At 39.6% G+C, this 26,938-nt stretch overlaps 1 protein-coding gene across 1 annotated transcript in view; it reads right to left on the reverse strand.

Moving 5' to 3' along the window:
• Nucleotides 1-26,938, reverse strand: part of fcho1 (FCH and mu domain containing endocytic adaptor 1) — a 67,240-nt gene that overhangs the window by 23,253 nt on the left and 17,049 nt on the right. The window contains exons 2-8 of the mRNA XM_037769092.1: nucleotides 25,105-25,155; nucleotides 11,253-11,344; nucleotides 6,328-6,402; nucleotides 5,906-6,047; nucleotides 5,450-5,602; nucleotides 4,310-4,414; nucleotides 1,083-1,181 (exon numbers count right to left, since the gene is read on the reverse strand). Of these exons, the coding sequence (XP_037625020.1) occupies nucleotides 1,083-1,181; nucleotides 4,310-4,414; nucleotides 5,450-5,602; nucleotides 5,906-6,047; nucleotides 6,328-6,402; nucleotides 11,253-11,344; nucleotides 25,105-25,131 (693 nt within the window). The 5' untranslated portion in view covers nucleotides 25,132-25,155. The remainder of the gene's footprint in view (nucleotides 1-1,082; nucleotides 1,182-4,309; nucleotides 4,415-5,449; nucleotides 5,603-5,905; nucleotides 6,048-6,327; nucleotides 6,403-11,252; nucleotides 11,345-25,104; nucleotides 25,156-26,938) is intronic.

A 26,938-nucleotide genomic window follows, 5' to 3' on the forward strand; every position in this document is an offset into this window, starting at 1 on the left:
TTGAGTCCCACAGGATGTAACGATGCATCAAGCTTAATGTATGCATCTTTAAAAAATGCCTTTTGATCTCAAGTGTACTGTTGGTGAACATGAGCATGAAACTGTTGAGCTGCACGGGAAGTGTTGAGCTGCACATAACTTTTGATTACCCTCAGTAGACACTAGAGTCTTGGTGGATGGTAATGTTAAATTTGAAACTGAAATGTTGCTGATATTGTTCATAATATTCAGAAATGGTCATCAATCATGCAACAGGAGGAACAAAACTATAATTGCAAATGCCTGACCATCTGACCAGGGTTCCATTGTTGTGCCAAGTAATTAGGGATGGGGAGAAAAAAATCGATACAGCATAGCAATATTTTGCGTGGCAATATTATATTGATACATGGACGTCAATTATCGATCTTTTATCATATGATCTATTAACCTCTTAACAACCCGGCCCGGACACTATTCTGTCTTTCAGAAGATGTAGAGGGCTCAGAACGCTAAATAACGCTCCAAAGTTAAGCTAAATTATGGCGAGGAAAAACTAGCATGGCTATTTTCAAAGGGGTCCCTTGACCTCTGACCTCAAGATATGTGAATGAAAACACTGAGATAAACAGAGAGAAAACTGTATCTTATCAGATAAAACAAATGTTGACAAACTGCATAATTTGCAAAAAAATCACAATATATCGCAATAGATTTTATCACAAATCTCAGCATATTGCAAAATGTTTAAAATCACAATAAGATCGTATCATGACCTCAGTATCGTGATCATATTGTATCGTGGGGCCTCTCGTGATTCCAACCCCTACAAGTTATCCCACTGAGCTTTAACTAAACGTTACTCCAAACATTGCCTGATGAAAGAAAAAAAAAAAACTGTTGGTACATGATTCACATGACACAAGAGTAGTTTTACTTTTGGGTCCTAAATTATGACACGCTGAGAGGGGCGCTACTCCTTTTAATTTTAATATGAGAAAAAAAGTTTTAATAAAAGTATATTGAATAAAGAAAACATTATATATTTGGTGGAGAGTAATGCTGCTCTGTCATCAGAGCAGTGTTTAGTGAATACAACACACCTGTCCCACTTGAACATGGGTGTCCTCTATGGAGTGGGAGTATCCTTTGATCAGCTGTTTCATCTGCCGCAGGTGGACCTCCTCGATTTCCTGAAACCTCTGCTCACACACACACATGTACACACACACACACACACACACACACACATCATGATCAAGAAAACAGAAAACTGTTACCATGTGAAATCCTAAAACTCCACTGAAATGCTACTTTTCCAGTAATTATGCTGACAGGAAGCTGATTTTCCAGTTTTCAACAAAATAATGGCATGAAATTGTTTATGAGAATAAGGTTTTGTTTATCTTGTTTATCTCTAATAAGCTTTATGATGTGCGGGATATGTTTATTGATATGAGGCCGTCTGTTCAGGCAGATGTTTTGGTTTTGTCTGTTTTTTTGTTATTTCAGTTGTTGCTTGTTTGTTTTTAGTATGTTTTATAAATATTTATTGCTGTGACTGTTACTGTTTGTTTCTATTGGGCTTTTGTCTCTTAATAAAAACTAATAAATGCAACTTTCAGGAAAAATAACCAGAATCAAAATCAGACAGAAATCAGCCATCAATAACAGAAACTTTAAACTTCACTTATATGCAATAAAGTGAAAGCTGAGGATTCGGGAGCAGCTACAGAGAGGCAGTCAGCCAGCAGAGGAGGCTCTGCGTTGCCAGGACTTTAAACCAGCAGTAATTTGAGAGGATTTAGTATTTAAGTCTGATCCTGCTTTTAATTCAGCCAGCTCATTTGTCGCTGTCTGGTTCAGGGGAATTGTCTTGATATAGCGCCATTGGCTAATGTTTGAGTAGTGAATTTGTGAGCAGTGAGTTTGCCAGTTTCTTTTCTCCAATTAACTGGGCAGAAAGTGCAAACATAAAACATTCTCCGCTGACTCTTTGCAACTGCTGTCGGCCTTCAGCGGGGCACTTCATTCCCATCTGCCATGTGGCACGACTCCAGGGGCCAGTATTTAAGACTTGTCTGTAGTTTCAGACAAGTCTTAATTTTTCTGCCACATTTGGAAGCCACCACATCTCAGCTCTGCTGCACTGTGGGGAGATTTTATAATACTCTAAGTTTTCTGTATTATTACACTCTGAATTCGATGAATTTTCCCAGTAAGATGTTCAGTCATGTATTAGTTTGAAAAAAGTCTTAATTTACCCAGAATTCATAGCAAATTAGTTCTACTTAAGATATTGAAGAACTAGTTTTGTGCAACAGATGAATTTAGACGACTGTCTTAAGTCTGTCTTTTAGTTAGATCTACAGTAAGCCATGTCTTTGTGAAACCGACCTCAGGTTTTACTTACTTTACATCTGGATAAATCTGTGATTGAAAACTTCTTCATTCCTGAAACTCCTTGAAGCTGTAAGAACCAGTATCTTGGGGCGCTTTCACAAGCCAACATTTAGTCTGTTTTATCTCATTTTCCGTGAGTTCTTTGCGAGCACCAGAGAAGATAAATATACTCATAAGGGTGCAGTAATGGGCAGCATAACTTGCGATCAGTCACTGGCATTAGACTCCCCTGCATGGGTCCATGTTGCCAAAACTGTCCAATCAATAGCCGTGTTTACATTCAAGTGTGAAGCGATTTTTAAGCAAACTTTTGAAATGTCGCAAAAAGAGTAATGCGAATTCGGCGCACTTGCATCAACTGGTTTGGAGCGAATAAACTCGGCTACAGTGTAGTTTCCTCAGAAGTTGGCACTATGGGCTATAATGAAATTAGTTAGCTAGGGCGTTCGAATGTTAGTTGCCACATCTCACAAGAGTGTGTTGCTGAGACAGAGAACGGTATCGAACACAGTTCATTTCCTCCTGATTTGTCGGTCTGAAAAATGCCATTTTAGTGTCAGAATGTTCAAAGGTATGTGGTCCAATATTTACTGCGGTGACTATGGGGCAAACGAATCAGTCATAATGTGTGTTCAGGTTCACTTCTCCCATTGGAATTAATAGACTCAGGACATAACACTAGTCTCCTAAAGGGGCGGGGCCGCGGCGAAACCCACATGACACAGATACAGGAGACGGACTCTCAGTGCACCGTCTCCTTTCTGAACTGTCTCCAGCCCATCTGTGAGGGAAACATGGAGAGAGGTCTTCAGGAATTTGTTTCAATTGGGCAAGTTTTAATTAATCTTTCATGTCAGCTATTATTGGCCATGTTTAATGCTGACTGGAGACAAAGACAAGCATTCAGGCGTTATCGGAATATCTGGGAAGACGGCGACAGCGGAAACACCTGATGAGTCATGCGAGTTAAATGTCAAAATTCATTCGGCAGAGGCGTTTCTATAATCCATTTAGCACATCAACTATTTTTCGACAGAAAACACCTCAAGCGAGCGTAAACACTTGTGTGCAATTGAGGAAGTTTTATTGAATTTTGACGTTTCCATACAGCTTTCCTAATGCGGTACTTCAAAATGTGCATAAAATATCTAAATGGGAACACGGCTAATGAGTTACCTGTTGGTCTGTAAGACTTAATGTTTACAGCTCTTGGTTCATTTTAAAAAAGCCAGTATGAACACAACTGGACCAAATCTTAAAGACAACAATGTGTCTTTTATTTTCCCTTGATCCAGACCAAACAACCAAACTACAGGCGTGGAAGTGCCCTTAAGAGAATTTATCTTGTGATCTCCTCTAGTTTAATGTTTGATAAAAGGCATCTTAGTCTCTTATTTACTGATGTGTTATTGATTTGGTTTGCCTCCATTTTTTCTTGGATCTTTTGACACGTTTTTTTCTCCCATGAACAACATACCCCTTCATAATAATGAGCGAATCTCCCCCCCCAAAGCTATTACAAGAAATAATTGGTCACAAGGATTTCAGTCATCATTTCAAATGTAAAACACAGACGCTCATTGGGGTTTGTTGAAGATTTCCATGGAAACAGCAGCAGTAACCATGGCAGTGTGGAGGCAGTGATTAAAGGTAATGAGGGGCAGGATGTGCATGCGTGTGCGAGCGGGTGGGTGTTTAGGAGTCGGGGGTTGAGGTTTCCATTTTTGGGAAAGGCATGAGAGGAGAAAAAACGAAAGGATAAGATGGAGTTCTTGTGTGGTGGGAGGTTACAGAGAGGGTGAGTCAGGGAGATACAGAGAAAGATAAAGCCCAAGAGAAGGAGAAATCCATAAAAGACACCACATCAGAGGGTGGGAGAGAGACAGAGAAAGAAGTGGCCCTCGGCCCAGCTGGAGTCAGAGCTGACCTGGGAGGACTCGCTCATCTTCTGCTCAAACTCTCCTCCCACGCGGTTGTACTTCTCGATGCACAACGCAAATGACTCAGCCGCTTTCTTAGACTTCAGCTCCGCCTAGTGAGAAATAAAAGGAAAAGGAAAATGATGGCCTTTAGCTATAGACTCTCATTCACAAACCTGAAATAAAAATGAATAGCTTAGTGAGTGAATGAGAACAATTTCTGCCCGTGATTACAACTACTCCATTCAGTATTCAGACGGTACCTTCAAAACAAGAACGGCTATTTATTCACAGAGCTGTCGTCGAAGAGCAGACCAGTTAGGAAATGTTGTTTTCCATGATTGTCAAGACGGGATGAATCTAATTAATTTAACCTCAATATAACAGACACTCTTGTCTCATGAGTGGAAAACAACAAACAAGCGTATGATGGATTATAGGGTCACAAGACAGACAATAATAACACGACATCCCAGAGCTTACTGAGAGATACTGATGCAGGACACTGAATCTGTCAAGTTCTAATTCACTTCCAGTTGTCCACAAGATGCACTGAGAGACATGGAGTAGCTCTGGACTTGAATATACTTTTAATTAGGGCTGTCAAAGTTAATGTGATAAGAACGCATTAACGCAACTAATTTCTATAATGCGTTGACGCAAATTGCGAACAGATAAAAAAAAATGCGATTAATCACAATTATTCCTGATTAACTACGGACAATCATATGATTAATCATGATTACATTTTTTCATCAATTGACAGCCCTACTTTTAATTAAAGATTTAAAAATGTAAACACACAGAGTAAAGAAGAGTGAGCACAGTGATCCTTCACTACTTCTTCTTAGACTTTTTAAGTCTGTGAATTGTTCGGGGTATGTGCGACATGTTTTTTGGAAAGAGATGCAGCTGCTAAATTATTTCACTTTCATTGTATTGGGGTTGAGGCAGATATCTCAGAGACAGATATCTTAAAACCTGAACAAATAAAACAAAAACTATCTGCAAGGCTAGACACAAGCGTCTTTTTTTCCCCCAATTTGTGTTAATCAACCCTCTTCTTTTCTTTCATAGGACACTTGACTAGCTTCTGTTCTGGTTAAAATCTGGAAACAATCTTGAAAATAGAGAAAGTGGTGTCTAACTTTCTCCAGTTCTTTCTGGGGCGCTCCCTCCTTCCTGAGCCGGTCCAGCTCCAAACCCTTGGCGTGGTAACCCTCCTTTGACTTCTGAAGGTGGCCGCTCTGAACCTGCAGCGCCTGCACCGCCTCCACTGTCCCCACCATCTCCTCCTTTGTCTGGGTGATATCCACACAGACACACACAAAGAAAAAGACAACACACGGACATCCTGTACAGATCATAATTGTACTTTAAGGGGAACTGCAGCAATTGCCATGAAGGGAGAAGACAGTAACGTGATTATCTGTGAGATAAATTAGATCAGGATGACAGAGGCTCGATGAAGGGCAAGCAATGACAAAATACACAAGTCTATCTTCACAGAAACACACACACACACACACACACACACACAGGCACACAAATCAGACAGTGTTTTGCCAGGATAATGGTAAAGCATCCTCATCCCAGGTGCGTACCTTGCGGTGAATTTTGACCTGCTCGTCTCCGTACTTGTTGATGTCCCGGATGAGATCGTTCATCTTCCTCATCAGCTCGAGGTGGCAGAGGGCCAGTTTGTCTGAAGACACCCTGAACACATCCCACATGGGAGCGAAAGTCCTAGGAAATACATACACAAGCATGAAGCATGCATAATAATAATAATAATAATTAAACCACACAGGCTAAATAGCGGAGAGGGCTTTATTTTAATCATAAATATGAACATTTAGTGATGCAGATGGTACTCATTCATATCTCATATGCAGCCATATGACCATTTCATGTATAATTACAGTAACAAACACCTTCCAACGGTATAAAGTTAACCGTAAGGGGATGAGGAATGGCTGTTTGGTGAAGTTGCTGTACTGTCCTGTGTTTATATGGTGGTACTCACCCAAGTGGACTCCCGTTGCCGGCCATCTTGGCCAGTTTGTTCATTGATTTGGAGTAAGTCTCCTCAATAGCAGCACTGCAAAGACAAGCACACATTATAATTAGCAGAACACCAATACAATAACTTGTGTGTGTGTGTTTGTGTGCGTGTGTGTGTGTGTGTGTGTGTGTGTGTGTGTGTGTGTGTGTGTGCAGCAGGTCAGGAGATGCACGTCTCCTTCTTTTTGTTTCTCTACTAAAGTCTAAGTTGACAGTAACACGCCAGGAAGAGTAATGTTGTGCGCGTTCTTTAAAATGTAAATTATTCTAAATAACTGTTAGGCTGGTGAATGTAATGTACTCCAATAGCACTTCCTCACAAGGCTATTGCCTCTGCTAATGACCTCATATGTTATGTTCCCTACTTAGAGCTTACTCTGGCCCAAACTCTGCGCATCCACCATCAGAGTCGACCAGATAAAGATTCATTTTCACCAGTGTTGGGTAAATGTTGCAATAAGCCAAAGTTAAATGATTAATGGACCTGTTTTGCAAGGCTGAGCATAAAACTTTAATAACCATCATCTGTAGACCCTGAAGAGAAAGAAAGAAGGAGCATTGATCCAAATATCCTGAGGGTGAACAGAACAACTAGCTGCTACTGAAAGTCATAAACAAACAGACTCTCAGAACTCAAAGTGGATCACAAGAAGGGCGAACAATTATTTTCAATTTCAATTATATTTATTCTTGTTGTTTTTTTCATTTTCAATAACAGTATATTTTTACTTTAGTAAGCCCAGAGTGATGTCTTCAAATTCTGTATTAGTCTATATACAAAGGAACAACACCTGCACACTGACTCCAAACTACAAATGTATTCAAAGCGGCTATAACGGATATTATCACTCGAATCTGCAGCTCTTCTCGGCTTCACAGAGATTTAGAGCTTCGAGCTTTATATGAGAGCAAGTTCTAGCTCATTGTTTAGCTATGGCGCCCGCAAATTTACTGTTTCACTAAATCACTGTTCTCAGAATAGTGTTGTTTTCGGCCGAATCAGGCAGCTGCCCTTCAGTGAAAAAGCTAAAAAAACAAAAAACTGCACACTTCCTGCTCAACGCTAAACAGCAGACAGACCCAGCTAGAGACTAGCTGCAGAACATAGTGGAGCATTTAGCAGCTAAAGAGCCAGTCAGGAGTTGTTAAAGACCAAAAACAGAGCTACAAGCGAGTGAATATTGAACTTATATTCATTAGGTGGACACAAACACGACTCCAGATGAATGTTAATGTTGCTCTGTAACTGCTGGAGGAGTCAATAAACAATTGTTCGCTAACAGGTTCACCACATCAATTTAAAGAGGTGTTCGCTATTCATTTCTAGTGCCCTCAAGTGGCCAAAAAATCAGTTATTGCCAGATTGAATAGACAAAGTTTCTATCCCAATTAGTTGATTTTGACCTGAGATCGAACCATGTCTACCTGAATAAATTTGTGGTTTGAAATCAGTGTGCAGCCGCTGCTCTTTTTCAATGATCTGTTTTTGAATATACTTACCCAAGTATAGTGTTATGTGAGTATAATTACACTCTCTATATCCAAAATAGTTCTACTTACAAGCTGCAAATTCTCACATTTGAGATGCTGGAACCGGCAAACGATTTGGATTTTGACTAGATAAATGTCATTCAACAATTAATCCATTATCAAAAAGGTCTTTGAGTATCATACCGTCGACCAATTAATTGATTTATGTCTGCAACTAACAAAAAGATTCTTTATCAATTAATTTTCTCTATTAACTGATTAATCATTTACTCTATAACATTGCAGAAAATAGAGAAAAATGTCCATCAATATTTACTAAAGCCTAAGGTGACGTCCTCAAATGTCTTGTTTTGTCTGATTAACAGTACAAAACCCAAAGATATTACGTTTACTATCATATAAGACAAAGAAAAGTTAGAACTAGGGAATGTTTCAATGCATTTTTGCTTTAAAAATGACTGAAATTATTCATTGATTAGCAAAATAGTTGCTGATTAACTATCTGTCTGTACACTAATTCATTAAAGGTGCTAAATGTGAGATTGGGAGCATTTCTATTGCCTCCGCACGGCTCTCAACATAATGACTGTTAAACTGGCGGCACACAGCTTATGGTGTTAACAGCGCTAACAGTGAAAACAACAACAGCAGTCCTGAAAGAGCTAACAGTGTTAACCTGGGGGGGAACCAGAGGGTAGGTGCTATGCTTCCGTGGCAACGCCTTTGGTCGGGACGACGTTATCAACTATAACCGTCGTATGAGCGCAGTGCAGAGCAGCGTCCGTGAGCTACCCAATGGGGCACGCTTACATGCACTAAAAGGAACATGCAACCGGCCCGGCGATGTCAACAAAGCAAGAAGAAGCTCAGATTACAACACACATAGAGGGAGAGTGACTTCATCATCTGCTCAGGTAGACATTATTCCTCTATATCTTTACATAGCAAATAGTTGTTTGCTGCTACATTAATCAACCCTAAACTCATGTCTCAGCACCACTCAGAGCCTGATGTCTATTGTCTCCCCACCATCAATAGTGCCCCACTAACGAGAAGCAGCAATACATCTCCATTAAACTGAGTACCAGGGTGACTCACTGCAGTCGATATAACATGCAGTGACAGAGAAACCTTGCCGTTGGAGTTGTTGTGGTACTTTAACTGAGTGTTTTATATGGTGTCTTATATCAAAACGACCTTAAAGGCAAGTGGCGGAGAGAAAGATAGAGGAAATTTATCAAAACAATTGCCTTTCCTCCATCCTGCGGGATCACACGCTATTTTAGCCACAGTGGCCCTATTTCATTTCCTGACTGCTGATTTGTTGTCTGCTGCTGTCCGAGCAGATAAGTGAATTTCCCCCTGCGAGGAATGTGCACAGGCGCTGAATCAATGTCAGGATTATATCACCGGTCTGACAGAGCGCTCTTTGACTTCCAGCTGTGAGAGCATAAACTCCTGTGGGAACCTCATTACTACCCCAATTTACTCACTGATAAGATCCTAATTAGAGGACAGAGTATTCAATACAACCAACTACACACTTTGAGAGGACAATTTTAATTAGGTAATTGACTGCTCCCCTTAGGTACTACCGGTAAGCATGTCAAGCTTTCAGTTCTGAAACAGCATTTATGTATTTCACAAAATTGAAATTCTTAGTATTTTCTTAAAATAACTTGGATCTTGATTTCAGACAGCAGTGAACAAAATCAGGGACCTCATTTCTAGCCAGCTAATGTCAATGTGGCGGGCAGAATTAACACCTGCTGCTAGCAGATTTAAATCAGCTGTATAAGCTAAATAGGCAAATGGTAGCTTAATGAGTTGGTTGAAACCGCCATCTCTGGCTGACGTTTTCATGTTTCCAGCTGACTCTTTTCAAAAGGAAAATATTGTAAAAGGGTCTTAAATATGCACCTGAAGGCAACATACATGATATCGTGTTAAAAGATCGAGGCTAAAGCGCAAAAAATCAACATCATCAATTTATGAATCATGAAAAAAGCATGAAAATAAAGAAGAAGTGTTGCTCTTGTATAGCAGAGTACAGCTAGTTCATTACAAGTGTGATAAGGAAAAACATAAGATCAGACTGTTATTTAGTTCTAACACAACCTTGTTTGGCTGCGTAGCTTACAAACACACTTGTTCATATTTTCAAACACTATGTTTCACTTTTAACGTTACAAGAGAAAAGGCCCCTTTCAATTTGATTAAAATAATTCAGATTGGAGCGTCTTGGTAGCTGAGTGGTTACAGCTAGCGATGGCAAGATGAAGCTTCATGAAGCTTTCCAGCAAATTGGTTCGCAAAAGGGTTCATTCCCGAGGCTTCATGTGCACACAAACCCAGCTGTTGGTCAAAGAGTGTAAAACAAGCAGATATATTACAGATGATCTCAACCGTGTGATCTGTGATATAGGATACTACTGTATTTTGCACCAGTTAAGGCTTCGGAATAATGACTGTTAACAATGACATTTTTTTTTATTTCCATGTAGGCTAATCCATTCATATCAATAGTGTCTATTATCTGTAAAGTATATCATGATTGTATAACATAGCTGTATAATAAAAAAATATTGTCTGGTGAGTAATGCATCAAATGTATTTAAATGAATCCTTTAGTCAATAATTGTATCATAACATAATGATGCCAGGGGGGGCAATATGAGTGTTCGTTCAGTGGTGTAGCTATGGGAAAATGAGGTTGAGGGGTCTTTACTAGTTTTTATTCAGGAACAATAATTTCTCAACTGTGTTTCGGCTTTGGGCGGCATCGGTCTAAAATGATACAACCTTGATATGCAGTTCATAGAAAACTTCCTGCTACAAGCTTTGAAGCCTCGGCACAGCGTGTAGTTACAGCGTACATATATCCGCAACGACGCGGGTTCGATCCCGTCCTTGGGACCTTTGTTGCAGGTCATACGCCTCTCTCTCCCTCCCCCATTTCTACATTTGCCCTCTGTCAAATAAAGGTGAAAATAAAAAAATAAAAATAAATAATAATAATTCCGATTATTTAAACGCAGCAGTTGCAAATGTGGATATAATGTATACATCTGACGGCGAGGGATAAGCCACCTTTTCAGGCTTGTGTGTGTGTATCAAAAGTAGCACAGTAGTGAGGACGGGGACCAGAGATCAGAGCGGAGAGGGACGACCGGCAGTTTTAACAAAGAAAGACTTGTTAAAGTCTTCTCTGACAGGACTTTGAAACACCTTCTTATAGATACAACGAGAGATGAAATCCCAAACAGTTCATTTATCATCTCAGAGCATTTCACCCAACCTTGGCACAGCCGCGTGTTTCCTTCCAAGTCAAGAATGTAGAATTTCTCACTAGCGCCACCTCCCACACAGATATTCACAAATACACACAAACCTTACCTCTCACGGACAAACTCGGCTAGCTCCTTGGTTGCCAGCTGGCCATGCTTCATGTTGTGGTAGAGCACGTCAAAGCCGGCATTTTTCTCCCCCTGCCAAGGTAGAAATCAAAACACACACACCGTCTGTTAGCACCCAAACGAGGAACATCAAACCAACATTAGAAAGTTAGAGAGGGACGTCAGTTGGTGCTTCAGTGCAACAATATCACATTTGTTTTGAGTTTAAGCCTTATTACATTTTGCCACTGATATTCCTGTAAAAGACAGTCAGTCAGACTCTTCAGTGGCTCACAGGATACATTTCATTATTAGTCACATTCAACAAACACTTACAGCACTGCAAACATTCATATGAAACCAGCTTTGAATTCTGTTTAGAGTTGGAAATAATAAATAAACTGCAGGAAATAGATATTTTTTATCAACACTGACATCAATACGAGACCTTATACATTTACACATTTAAGAAGCTTTTCGAGGTTGGGGTAAGCCGTCATATTTATTCAGTGCTCGTTTGGTAACCTTGGGTATCTGATGCTCAACATGGCACTCTAAATGTAAAATGTGACAGTTTAAATGTCGGTAAATATCACAAAACCAAAGGACCATTTATTTTCTTCTCTCATAAGCATTTGGCATTTTGTTGCTTTTGGTTCAATGGCTGGCTGTGATGAATTTTAGAGGGACCAAACTGACAGATCATGTGTTTTTGCTGACGTTTCACTATAACATGCTGCTGCACTACACTGGAAATAACCTCGCTGTTTGCTGTACACTTGTCGAGCACAGGCCAACATGACTCAGTAAAATGTGAGAAAACCACAGCGCCGGGTTGTTGTTCAGAGAAAGCTGCCTACCCTGCAGCTACAAAGATTTAACACAGACTACAGCAACACCTCACACCCATCACTATTTCAATCACACAAACCTACACCTGTGTTAACTTAAGTCTTCATAATCCCAAAAAGAGCCTGACAGAGGCAGAACTATTACAAATAGATCGTGTCATGTCTTGAGCCTCACCACATTTTTCAGTCAACAGACAGCCGGGCCGTCTGTGCAGACAGAGACACAGACAGCTGCTTCTCAGGACCTAAAAATACTCTGTTGAAGGAGAACAGGCCAGTTCCCAGGTACCAGGGGAATGACAGGAATGCCAAGGGTCACCCAAAACCACACACACACACACTGACTGACTTGACTACCTGCACAGTGAGCATGCAAAGCAGAGACACAGTCACTGAACTGTAGACTCCCAGCGGTCAGGAATAGACGCGGTCGTTTTGTGAGATGTCTCAGACAGGTTGATGACACAAGACCTGATAGAAAACACCCAGCGAGCTCAGCCACTGAAGCATCACTGCTGACGACAGATTAAGACGGTCACTTTGCCTGAGCTCGTTCTCATAATGTAAGAAGAGAGAGCATACCAGACAGAGAAAAGGCAACGTTACAACTATATTTCTGCCCCATTGAAGATCAGGTCGAAACATTCGACCAATCAAATCAGTTGACTAATCGATCAGTCGATAAACAGAAAATATTTAAATAATAAATAATAAATAATAAATATCTCTGGATCCATATTCTGAATTGTGAGGATTTTCTTCTCGTCTTTTCCTATGTGAATATCTTTCATCTTTTGGTTTTCTGTCAGACAAAACAAGTAATTTGAAAATGTCACATTGTGCACACAACTGCCTCCCTGCATATTTTCAATAATAAATAGCAAATAACACTGTTACAGTAATATTTGCATCTTCTGAGACAAATGTCAAAAGGTCAGTTCCCCCAAAATGCAAAAAAAAAAAATGGTACATTTTTAATGAAAGATGTTGTATAATTATCCTGTGAATTATTTGTACAACGTTTCTGGGAAGACATGCTGGAGTTGAGTTTTTCAAATGTCATGTTTCAGTGTTGTGAGCACCACAAGTCAAATGCTGATCATCATCATTGTATCAGGGTGGTAGCAGAAATCTGATCTCATACATCTTAATGTATATCACAAACTTTATTAGAAAAAAACAAAACTATATGCACCTCTGCAAGATACCACAAGCAATAAGTGAGATAACTTGTTTTCTTCTTTTTGTTATGATTTGCATGGACTGACCCCTTTATGCTTCTATATACCATTATGTTAATAACACAAATACGATGTCAGTTCTGTCATTGTGTGACATTTTTAAAAATGGTCATGTTAAGATGATGATAAATGTTGCAGCCTTGTTGAGACAAGTTCATCCGTAAATAGAGCCGTCTGTCACTTAAGTTTGATTTATTGTTAAGCTCAATTACACTGAATACAGCATGACACACCCAATATCAGTTGTTTTCTATCTCATCTATGTTCAATCTCATTTTCTTCCCCTTAATGTTATTCATTGGAAAGGGGCAGTTGGCAGACGCCTTTTGTTGAAACTCTACCCTCGCCACAGAAAGGTGAGCTGCCATCTAAGCCTTCAAAGCACACACAGACACACACCTGCCTCTCCACAGCACCTGTCCACCACTGCTAGCAGGCTAGTCTGTCGGCTGTATTCAAATGAAGCTTGGCCACAGATCAAACATTTTTATAATGCTCAAATGGTTTTGCAAACAGTATTTGATAACGAGTTAGTAAGAAGTCTTGTTGAATATTTGAAAAAGCAAATATGAGCAGTCTGTGCTCTGAGCGATATTGCATCAGAATTTTAACTGTTCAGCATATTATATTTACCTTTTTGCAAATGCTCTAATATTCACTTATGACTGTCAGGAAAACTGCTCACAAAGACTCCATCATTATCATAACTTGATATAAAGTGGTTTCCAATTGTCGACATCCCACAGCCATTATATGCCAGTTCTGACACCCCTGAAGTTGCCAGAATATTTCATCAGAAGTGTTTGTCAGATGGTCAAAAAGCTTCGTTCGGAAATTCCCTCCCCCGACACCTCTCCAACGTCGGATTGGGGGTCCAACATTCACACCCACTTCACACCATCTCTTTTTTTCATTTGTCACACAACTATTTCTGTCACTTTCCGTGTATATGACCGAGTGCAGCACTATGAATGTTCTTCCAGGAGAGACTGTGCGTGGTTATTATCCCCATATTTAAACAATATTGCGTCCCCCTCACAACAATGGCCAGCTTTCCAGCTGCGCTCTGGTGTGGCCATTTGGAACAACTATAAACACTTTTAATTTCCAGCATGGTCAACATGTTGTATGAACCACTTCTTTTCTAGTGTAACCCAGCCCTAAAATACAGCATATTTCAGAGAGAAACACGTTGAGTTAGAGAAATACACACAACTCTAGGAAGTGTTGGCTGAGAACTACAATATTCAATGCTCGCTTAGTGTCTTTGTCCTTCACTGTGTGGTACATGGCAGTAGCTGACGGTGCCACTGCTGTCACATGACATCAGGGAACAAATAAATGAACCAAATAAAATAAATGCAACTTTCAGTTACTGAGTATGATCTTGACAAAACTTTGAAGGATTGTGTGTTGTTTGTTTTGAATGAATCCCAATGGGATTGGGGCTGAGTGCCACAGACCGGGAAGGAAAGTCAGAAAGTTTTGAGAGACGGACAAACCCACTGTTGTGCTTTCATTCTGGGATTCATTGACAATGACATCTATAGAATATCACCAGTCTTATCTTTTAAAAGCAATGAATATACCGTTTATAGATTTATGACTCACATAAAAATATATGTATTGCCCCATGTCGTAGACTTGAGGAACACCGAAAAGTCCAATCAGCTTTTAGAGTCTGGCTCATTGTATGGGAACACATGCTTCAGACTTGCAGGTGCAACAAAGTGAAGTTATCAGAGTGTGACCACACTGACAAGTCCCTCTCCTCTAGTCTCTCATACAGAACTACGCTCGTGCATGTTTAAGTGTGCATGTTCTTGATTGGGCAAACAGCTGTGAGTTGCTACTTGTGGATGTTGAGTCATGCCAAACATACATGAGAGCCGCAAACCCACCGATAGTGTTCTTCAAGTGTCGTAATGTATTCCTTAAAGCCTTCAGTGAATGAAAATCCCTCATGTCTGATATATGCAAACCCCCTCTCCACTCCCATCTTGGTGATCTCTTTTTCATCAATTAAGTTGACCGTTTTGGTCACGCACGATGGAGCCCATTACCATGACAATGAGGGGAATGATGGGAGAGGAGAAGAGGAGTGGAGGGGGGTGTACGGGGAGGTGTAAAATCTGTACAGGGACAACTTTCTCATGAAGACTTCTCAAGACCACTGAGAGCTGTGGGGATCTGTTGAAATTTGTTAAGGGGGATGGTAAGCAGCAGGGAAATTATCATTTTATCTCAGTAAATCTTACGCCAACATTGCTCTGTTAAGAGGTTAGGATCCCTGGTTTTCCCACCCTTCCTCAAACTGTTTATTATTACGGTGGTCATGGCCACTAAACTTTATGAGCTTTAAAATCAGGTGTTTTGATCTTCACTCTCAAATCTCAAAGCAAAACAAGTTTCAATGCATAACATTTGCAGTATATTTGACGTCCAAGCATTCCCGCTCCAAAACGCTTAAAATTGCAAATCCAAGGCCTGGCAAAGGTCTTCAGGAAAAAACATATTAACATGGGTCAACAGCTAGGTTCAGCCAAGGGTCAGTTCTTTCAGCACACTTCAAGCACTGCAGGCCTACATGTGTTGTGGAGACACAGTCTACTCTAACTTACTAAAACCTTGAAATTAGGGCTGTCAATCGATTAAAATATTTAATCATGATTAATTGGATGATTGTTCATAGTTAATTGCGATTAACTGCAAATTAATCACACATTTTTTTATCTGTTCAAAATGTACCTCAAAGGGAGATTTATCAAGTATTTAATACTCTTATCAACATGGGAGTGGACAAATATGCTTGCTTTATTCAAATGTATGTATATATTTATTATTGAAATGAATTAACATCACAAAACAATGACTAATATAGTTCAGAAACCCTCACAGGTACTGTATTTAGGATAAAAATATGCTTAAATCATAACATGGCAAACTGCAGCCCAACAGGCAACAACAGCTGTCAGTGTGTCAGTGTGCTGACTTGACTATGACTTGCCCTAAACTGCATGTGATTATCATAAAGTGGGCATGTCTGTGAAGGGGAGACTCGTGGGTACCCATAGAACCCATTTTCATTCACATACCTTGAGGTCAGAGGTCAAGGGACCCCTGTTTAAATGGCCATGTCAGTTTTTCCTTGCCAAAATTTAACGTAAGCGTTATTTAACCTCCTTCCAAATGTACAATGTACAATCTGTGCACCAATGGGCGTGTTGGTCTTAAAATGAGGTGTGGTCAGGCGCATTGTTATCTTGAGGCAGCAGAAAGTGATTGCACCATTGACCAACCAAAACCTGATCCAAAGTCTGGCTCAGTATTTTCCTGCTATTTAAAGGGCACATTATTCAAATTGTAAGATGCGCCTACATACGCAGATTCACAACAGAAACACTTCATTTCCTGCATTCTGATGAATTTTTATGCACCAATTTGGTTAAATTCATATAATGCCCAAAACACACCTATGATTAATTAAGAGTGTAAATACAACTCCTTTATGCCTTACTTAGGACCCAGGTTATGCACCATTTCTGCATCTACCATGCATGTAGATCGATTAAATAGGGCCCAAGGTCTAAGAGGTTCAGAACTGCTGTTATAAAATGTAACATGCTCCCTGTAGTAAGACAAAACTTTTCAAAGCTTTACTAGGGGACGAGTAAAACAGAACAAGTCCTGCCAATCTGAAAATTACAGTATCTTTGGCACACCGAATTTTAGATAACTGATCAAAAAAGCTTTGTATTCTATACTATCTGAGCCAATTTTCCATCTCAATCATTGTGTTACGTGTGTGTTTTATGCCTTTTCCTTTCTAACTGCTCTCACTTGATTCTAATTAGACGCATCTTCAGACTTGCCCTCAGGCTTATATGAAACTAATTACAGACGGTGAGGAAACCTCCTGGGCTGAACTAAACTCTAAACTGCAGGGCCTGCTTCACTACAACGAATATCTTCATCTGTATGTTTGCCTTAAATGTCTGAGTTGTGCGGTCAACCACAAAAGGACAGAGGGAGTGAGGGACCAGAAGGCAATAAGGGATCTCAGCTTAAGTGTCCTCATGAACTAAATGTACTGGACTGCTACAAACATTTTAACCAGAAAAACAGGTTCTAGGTGAGTAAAACTGGCTCGGTTTGACGGGTCTATACCAAGCACCATCAGCCCACAATTTATGCTTTACTTAGTGTGCTATGAACACATTGACAACCGTCTCTTTCACTCAGACATCAGCATGAACCCCTGACTGGATGACGCTTTACTCACTGAGCTGTCAGTAGTTGGTTTGTTTCTCATTTTCAAACTTGAAAAATATGATTGATGTTTTTAGAAACATCATAAATGAATTTGAGGCATAAACAGCCATGTAAAAATGAAAAAAGACTAATGTAACTACGAAAAAAGAGCACTGTAAAAAGTGTGCTGTGAGTAACATAAGATCAGACTGTTATGGAAGACTTTTACCTGACAGATTAGGACAGCATATACTCTCTAACTCTGAGAACACACACGAAGCGAGGTGCAGACCAAAGTCAAACGAGCACAAGCATCTAAAAATCAAATTAGGAAACAGGTTGCACGTCTCTTCTGCAACATCCTGAGGGAATAAACATTGGATATTCAAGAATACCTGCCCAACCTGTTTATCAATTTGATTTTGAAGGACAGTATGTTCACCAGTAAACCGGCTGACTTTAGCACAGAAGGAGGTGACACTCGTTAATCTAACCGATGCTTGGTCACCGCAGTATAGTGAAGATGCAGACTACATCTCAGTATTACAACAAGTACTTAATCTAAACCCTCACTCATTCCCAGTGTAGTACTGTACTGAAGTACTGTATTTAAGTACAGTTTTGAGGTATTTAGAGTATTTCCATTTTATGCTACTTTATACTTCTACTTCACTACAGGAAATGATTATACTTTTTACTCCACTTCATGTATTTGATACTTTTAGTTACTTTGCAGATTCCGAAAAGCTAACTAGCAGAATATATAACAAATAAAAGCCCCACCTTTACTAGCTGCAATATTAAAGTACAAATTAATACAACAATAATTGTAATTCAATAATATAACATACATTATTTTGAAATGGGCCATTCTGCATAAAAGATTGAGTACTTTTACTTTCGGTACTTTAAGTATATTTTGATGCTAGTACTTTTGTACTTTTACTTAAAGGTGCAGTGTGTAGGATTTGACGGCATCTAGCAATGAAGTTGCAGATTGCAACCAACTGAAGCCTCTCCTGTGTGTTTAACTTGGAGCGCTACAGTGGCCAATGCAAAAACGTGAAAACGTGGCCCTCTCTAGAGCCAATGTTTGATTTTCCATTCAGGGCTACTGTAGAAACATGGCGGCTGACTGCATGAAGAGGACCCGCTCCGTATGTAGATCTTAACGGCTCATTTTAAGATAAAGACATAACGATTCTTAGTTGCAGGTGATTACACACTAAAGAAAACATACTTATTAATATTATATTTCATTTCTGCCAATAGATCCCCCTAAATGTTGCACACTGTTCCTTTAAGTCAAATTTTGAATGCAGTACTTGTAAGTATTTCTTCATTGTAGTTTTGCTACTTTTACTTTAGTAAAAGATCAGAGTACTTCTTCCACCCCTTCCCATTCCCAGTGAAAAACGAAAGTTGTGTCTTCTCCTTCTATTTTTTGCTTTGTGGATTTTTTTATCTTCCAATTTTAACATATGTGTGACCAGGAAAGTGAACTGCTTGGCTCAGGCTTTGTAATACAGTGTTTCATTCTCTGGCAATATCTAGAGCGGTGCCTTTAGTTCTGGCTATTTGTCAGATCTGCCCTTACAGTCTGTCTGAGACTGGATCCAGTGTCTGAGGACATTCCTGCTCTGTAATACGGCCCTTCAGTCATATGAAACTAAGGTACTGAGCAGAACAGAGCAAAACTGAAAAGAGAAAAGACAAAGCTGGAATTATGCTTCACTGGTTTGCACATAGGCAAATGGTATAACTACGAGCGGTGCAGGAGACCAGCCTGACGTGCTTGACCCTTAGATGCGAACGACAAATTAGGGACTTCTGTTCATTATCAACTACTAGACTGTCATATTCATGTAAAGGTAGCAACTGTCTATAACTAGTATGAAGAATGAAAAGCCACATTCACAGCACAGCCATTATGGACTGCTCCTCATACGGTATCTAAGTTGTTTAAGATGACTGCTGTATCTAAAGTTCAGATCTAACTGCCAAGTAGACATTTTCATTTCTGCATAAGACAAGAGCATTTTTGGAAGTTAACATTGTGTTTTGCATTCAGCTTCTTCCGGTTTGCTCTCTTAAGTCTCTTATTTCCTGCAGAAATAAATCTACAATCGGACATGTCCTGCACCCTACCAGCACCCAGCTGTGTCAGAATAAAAATAATTCAATAAAATATCATTCAGGTGTTCGTTTATACATATATTCAAAAACATAATTTGTATCTTACAGCATGATGAACTAACAGAAATGTTGCAGGTGTGCAATGAATATAGAAACATAAAAACATTGCATTTAGTTTTGAGATTTTCACTACTTTGCTGGTTTTAAACACATTTCATTAGCAATATGTGACTAATCTCTGACTGTATTCAGGCATCTCCCTTCATTAGTGTGATCACAATACTGGAACTTCTAACTTTGATACAATACATTGAAAAATATCAATATTCAATATGAGTTTTGATACCGAGGGGAAAAATTGACACAACATTGAGGGTTGCTGTCGGAGAGAAGAGAGAGCAGAAAGCGCGTCTGGTACCTGTGTATCGATACTGTAGAAAATGAGTATTGAAACCATTTCAAAGATTTAGTATCGCTCTATATCAATACTTCGATATTTTTGACAACACTACCCTACAAACCTAAAAAGGATTTTTGTTTTTAGTCTAATGTTTTTACCTGGGTCTCTATCGGACGAAAATTGTCACAGGTAAATGATTTCAAATTTACTTTCTATCACACCAATTTCAAGCTGCAAATAGATCAAAATACAGATTACAAATATGATCCAGCTCTGTACGCCACACAAGGTAGCTGCCATATATCAGGCAGCTGTCAAAAGTAAAGCTGAAAACATTCCAGCCCTGCATCAGACAGTATATCACCGAGCCATCCAGCCAGCCGACTGACCGCTCTCTCGGTGCTGCTGTGAATTTCGCTGACTCATAGAAAACTTTTTCTGCTGACTGGGCAGGTCGAGCAGACCGAACGGTCCTACAGCAGAGAGGTGTCAATAACATCAGGAGCAGGTAGCAGCGGCCTGTCATCATTGATGGATCTAGACTAATTTGCTGTGTGGGCCGGTCTGAGAAAATCACCTCTGCTGGTTTTTATTTTGCCTGCTGTGTTTCGGAGGAGGAGGAATGGGCCATATGGATGCTTCCTGAAGAGATGCACTTGATTTCTGTAATTTTAAATGGTGATAATCTGAATGACATTGATATACAGTATATCATGATATAGTTAACATGATTTGTCAGATTGTTGACAAATTTTTACCCACCCCAAGCTGTCCACAATCCTTTCATGCTGAAAGTGTCCTATTTCACTCATTATACTCCCTCTTTCTTTTTCACACTGCAACAGGAACACAGATACAGTAACCCTTATATTGATTTATATCTTGGCTTTTAATCTAACTTGGCACAGAACAGATTTGTGAGGAATGACCGGGAATGAAAAGGGTGGACGTAAAGGACAGAGGAGGAGGGGAGGAGAGATAAAATTAGAGAAGAGGCAGAGGCAAGCGAGGGAGGGACACATGGGGATAAGAAAAAAAGTTTCCCTCTGCGTGTTTACTGTTCTTCACCTCGAGAGAAAAACCCCATTACTCAAAGTGATGTGAGGGCAACATTGGCATCATTAAACAGAGAAGCAGGCAATAATAAAAACCCACTGGGCGTTGTTGTGTTGCTATGCACACAGAGCTGTTTTTAAGAACATAGAAAACAACACTGTATACTCTACAGCCTCAAAACAGAACGGCTTGCTGATCTTTACTTTTTGAGAAAGAGTTCATTTAAATCCCCTCAGATATTGTGCAGACTCACAACAAGGACTTTTTATGGTCTATTCACCACTGCAGAGAGAGAATACAAAGTCTGTACTGAGAGGAGAGATGGGAACATTATTAAAGACCTTTCTACAGGTCACCTTAATAATGGATCCATTTTTCAGTTGCGTGGCTTTGATTTCCACCAACTAAAATCCCACCAGAATGAGGCTACAGTGAAGCAGTCCAGGCACAAGAGCACAGTGGTGTCCCAATCAAAAAGAATCATGTTATTCCCTTTACGCTCTTATGTAAAGCAATGTGATTCTCAAATAAATCTCACTGAGTTTCTGTGGATTAGTGAGCTTCACGCTCATGGTGACCATAGAAGCATCCCAACAGAGTGATGCATGAATTAGTCCCACAACCAAGGCTTATTGAAAGAGGCTGGGACACGGGTGTTGAGCTATGGGGTTTAACACATGCGCAGTGTAACTGGAGCTGCGGTCGTGTGTTGCTAGTGGCTCAATTTTGGCAAGTGCAGACCAGATTTTACTGCACTAGTGTTGTACCCCAAAGATACGACGCAGCAATGACACAATTGTGTTTTTGCATTTTCATTCGGAGGGAGTTTTTTTCTTTTTTAAACCGTGCTTGTGTGGACAGGATTTTTTTTTTTTTTGAGAACGAAAGAGGAAAAACGCAGGTTACAAAAAAGCTTGCATACGTGTGGACTAGATCAAATACTGTGCATATTCCCATATTTCCAGGCAATCAAAGTACCCCACAGTAAACTTGGGGCCTTTGGAGCCCTCGGCATTTGTCCACTTTATTGGTTGGTTATCCCTTCTTGACGAGAACCAGTTTAAGTATCACAGAGCCTGCGAAAGACATTTTCCTCTATCATATATAAAAAAAACAACTACTGACCTTTTCCATAACCTCTCATGAGGAAACTCTGATGTGTTGCATAAAATTCCAAGAACAACTAAGCAGCACCAATCCTTATAAATAAATTCTATTCCTAAGACTTAACGGTGCCTTAAATTACTAAGCATGTACTTAATCATAGCTGATGGTCCCCCTGTGGGCCATGACCGCAGCTCTTATATAGTTAATGGGAAAGGACAGCGTACTATGTATGAGAAGGCTTTGTGAGCCGCTGTGAACGTTCTTGAACCAAAGAAGACGAGGCTGTGTGTCTGCGCTACATGTTCCCAAGTGTCTGTGTTTTCCAATTAACTGAAGGGTTGATTTGTATTACACAGCTATTTGTGTCTGAAGGAAGGCTGGGTGGGAAGCATTAATATGTTAACACATGCAGGCACACAAATAACACATAATAGCTTAAATGATCAAGAAAATGTAGCTGTTGTTTTGGAAGTAGGCACTGTGACAAAGCCTAAAATGTAATCTTCTCTGTGATACAGAAGCAGCAGTTCTCCGACCTCGTCTTCCTGCCTGGCTGAAATTCTGCTGCATGTCTGCTCGCTTCCCTCCCTGCTGCCAGTTTGCTCTCATTTTCTTGCTTTTTCCACTCGTCTCTCTGCCTGCAGACCTTCTTGCCCACAGCACAAAGATATCCAAAGATCATAGATGGATGTTTAACAGGCTAAAAAAAAATATCAAAACACCACAAATACGCTACATTACTAAGCTCACAATATTATTCATCCATTGAAATGTACATGCCTCCATAAACCAAGAATATTAAGTACCAGCTTAATATTAAGATGCTGGATGCAGACATTGACGGACAGACGAAGAACTCCACTCCTCCTCATCATCTTTGCCAAAAAACTGGATACAGGTTCAACAAGGGCAAAAAAACATTTTATAAGAACCTTAATATTTCTAAAAACCCTCCCGGTTAAATGTGCTCATAATGTCCAACCTGTATCTCATTTCTGTGTCTGAATTAAAACTCCTAGTGCTTCATTTTATAGTTCAACTGCTAAAATATTACTGGGGACTTTTCTAAGTGTGATGAGGCAAGGCAGAAAAAGTAGGGCACACCTGAAATAGATGTACCAGGTGTGCCCGGACGGAGCGGAGAGGAGAAAGTGAGGATGGAGAAGAAAATGAAGGAGAGAAAGAGACCTTGTAAAAGCTGACAGAGTCACTGAGGGATGAGGGTGGTGTTGGGGGGATGAAAGAGAGATTTTCCTTCTCCACTTTACACGTATGTGGAACGTTGCTAATGAGGCTATTAATTAATTACTGCACAAATTAAGCTAAATAATGCCATAATGAAATATTATTGCTATATTGATTTACGACATTATTAATCTAAAGCATTTTCTAACACAATATTATAAATCCTCTTTGTGAGGTTCATATTGCATTAGAGAGGTGTTGACCAAACTCTATGGTAATTTATTTATACAGTTAGAATATTAATTAGGGCTGTCAAAGTTACCGCCATAACGCGTTAGGAGGAAAAGTAACGCTCCAAACTTATGCAAAATTTTGGCATAACAGACATGCCCACTTTATGATAATCATATGCAGTTTGGGGCAAGTCATAGTCAAGTCAGCACACTGACAGCTGTTGTTGCCTGTTGGGCTGCAGTTTGCCATGTTATGATTTAAGCATATTTTTATCCTAAATACAGTACCTGTGAGGGTTTCTGAACTATATTAGTCATTGTTTTGTGATGTTAATTCATTTCAATAATAAATATATACATGAGCATCGAAAAGTGTCATGTATTGGCAAGTTGACATTGAATGCATCATCAACATGAACATGAAGCAAATTTTAGATGCAGCATACAAAGTCAATGGAAAGACATTAGGTGGGAATTCGCCCATATCCTTGTGAGTTGAAACTGTTTCAACCTGAGCACAATAAATAATAAATAATAATAATAAATGTTGCTGTCTGAAGTCTGAACACACCTTCAGGTTGGTTTATGTCTTCTTTGATCAGATATTTCCCAACCTAAATCAAGAACCGTTTCTAACTTTGGATTATTTTGTTTTGGTTAAACCTGACACATTGAGCAGTTTGTTATATTTTGTTCAATAAAAACAAAAAAAAGTTAAAACATTTGACAAAAAAAAAACCTCTTTACACAAGGTGCATTTATTGTTTTTTCCTGCAACTTTAAACTGCATCTCACAGCCTTCATCCCCAGATAACGTTTGCTTGTTAAAATAAATTCATATTCCCCCCAAACTAAGTTATCGAAAAAAAAGTATTGTTATGGTATTGTTACTGAAACTCAGGTATCACATTGGCCCTAATGACAAAACAATTTGTACACATATTAGGAACCACAGAGTAAGTATAAAGACTTGAGCTTCAAGAATTTCTCTGAAATGATCGCTTATAACAGCAAGTTAAAAGCCTTTGCTTCAGAAAATACCATTTTACAATATTAACACTGCAGAGAGTGACATTATTTCTGCCTACAAGAATTATCTGAATGACATTGCTCTCCATGTAGCAGGAAATAATAAAATTTCTGAATACAAAATCAATCTCTATTATTCGCAAGTGAGCGGAGGAGGGAGACAGCCAGCTGTGCATACCCCGCGAGCAGAAGGAATGCTTGGCTGAGAATATAAATGAAACGCTCGATGGCTCATGGCTGCGATTCAGATATTAACAGGTGAATAAGTAATATGTGGCACAGGGTGTAAAAGATATTGTAGGCATGTGTCCGTCTGCATCATCTCCATCATTATATTGAATCATTTCAAGGTGGTCACACTTACCCAGAAGTTGTTCTTAAAGAAGGCCATCTTCACTCAGAGATTCACAGCGATCTATAAAGGAGGTGGAAAAAAGAAGTATTAGAGCGGGAGGTGAGATTAATATTTTTCTTTTTTTAATCTGCCTGACCTCAATTTTCTCAACATCACAGTGTAGGTGCTTGGGAGAATAACCCCTAGGGATGCCTTTTGGGTTCCTTGTAACAATCTGTAAGATGTTTATGTTCAGCCTTTTCTCTGCCCTCAAACTGCAGCATTAAAGTCTCTGTGAATTACACATAAACAAGCTTCCAGAGCATCCTGACTTTATAAAACCTCCCTGGATACCTTCAGCGCAGGAAGGGAGGTCTAGAGGGAGGACAGAGGAGAGCTTAACAAATGACTTCAAAAGGATAAACTCAGAGGATGGAGGGAGCCGAGGAAGGAAGCGGGGAGGAGTAGTGACAGGGGAGATGGGGGAGGAGAGAGAGGGGATACAGGGGAGGAGAGATAAATCGATGGAGGAGGGAACGAGGCGGAGGTGGACTCTTAGGAGATGATCACAGCTTGTGAAACTGGAGGCTGCGGCGCTCGGCTCTGATTGGCTGAGACGCCTTCTGTCACATGCTGCTGTTGATCAGCTCACACACATCTGAGACCACATTGTCTGACTGAATAATACTACACTCACATACTAAGTAGATGGCAGTATTGTATTATCTTATTAATTATCTTATTATTTATTTAATTATTATATAGAAGTGCAAAAACAACAGTAACTGCTTAGCACTAAAGAAAAAAAAATGAGGACCCACATTATACTCATACAAATTCATACTACTGAAATAAAAATATTATTTTGTTGTATTAATAGTTTTTAAAAGGAAGAGTTTGGTTTGAAATGTCACTGCTACGATCAGCAGTCGGTTAGTTTAGCTTTGAAAAATAAATGTTACAGATATGCATGCTTTACTTTTGATAACATTACACTACAACATTTTAAGCCAACAGAAGCCATATCACAATGGATTTCAAAAAAGAGTCATCAGGGCGGCTGGTTAGCTCAGTCGGTAGAGCGAGCGCCCATGTAAATGCCAAGGCTCAGTCCTAGCAGCGGTTGACCCGGGTTCGAATCCGGCCTGTGGTCCTTTCCGCATGTCATCTCTCTCTCTCCCCCTTTCCAACACTCTATCCACTGTCCTATCAATAAAATGCTTAAAAAATCACCCCAAAAAATAACTTTAAAAAAAAAAAAAAAGAGTCATCTTTAGACTCAAGAGGTTTTTATGGATTTAGTACAAATTTTTTGATACTATTTTACTATGTCGGACATTATGTTGAAGCTCACTTTTAAGCTATCAAAAGCCTGATTCTCAGCGTCACGCTTCTATGCTTGCGCCAACCAGTCAAGTTGCAGTTTACATCCATGTCTGTCCAAAATGTCATCACTTCATAATTTTATCCTGTTGGACATTTGTGTGAAATTGTCATAATTAGCATATGAATTCTTGAGTTATGGCCAAAAATGTGTTTTGTGAGGTCACAGTGAAATTTGACTTTTGACCACCAAATTCTAATTAGTTCATCCTTGAGTCCAAGTGGACATTTGTGCCAAATTTGAAGTTCCTGAGATATCATGTATGTTCCAATATCCATACTACCCTACCTTTTTTGTATGAAAGAAAAAGATTTAGTATGTCCCGATACATAGTGCGTCAAAAATACAAGGATGTCCTACTACAGCCGGTCGACGTGGAATGTCCCAATAGCATACTGCATGCAACAGTACGTACTTTGTGAGGGCAGCTGAAGTATGTACTGAAAGCAAAAAGAAAAAGTATGTGATTTGGAACGCACC

This window comes from Sebastes umbrosus, chromosome 5 (assembly GCF_015220745.1).
Source record: "Sebastes umbrosus isolate fSebUmb1 chromosome 5, fSebUmb1.pri, whole genome shotgun sequence".
In the NCBI taxonomy this organism is placed as follows: domain Eukaryota; kingdom Metazoa; phylum Chordata; class Actinopteri; order Perciformes; family Sebastidae; genus Sebastes; species Sebastes umbrosus.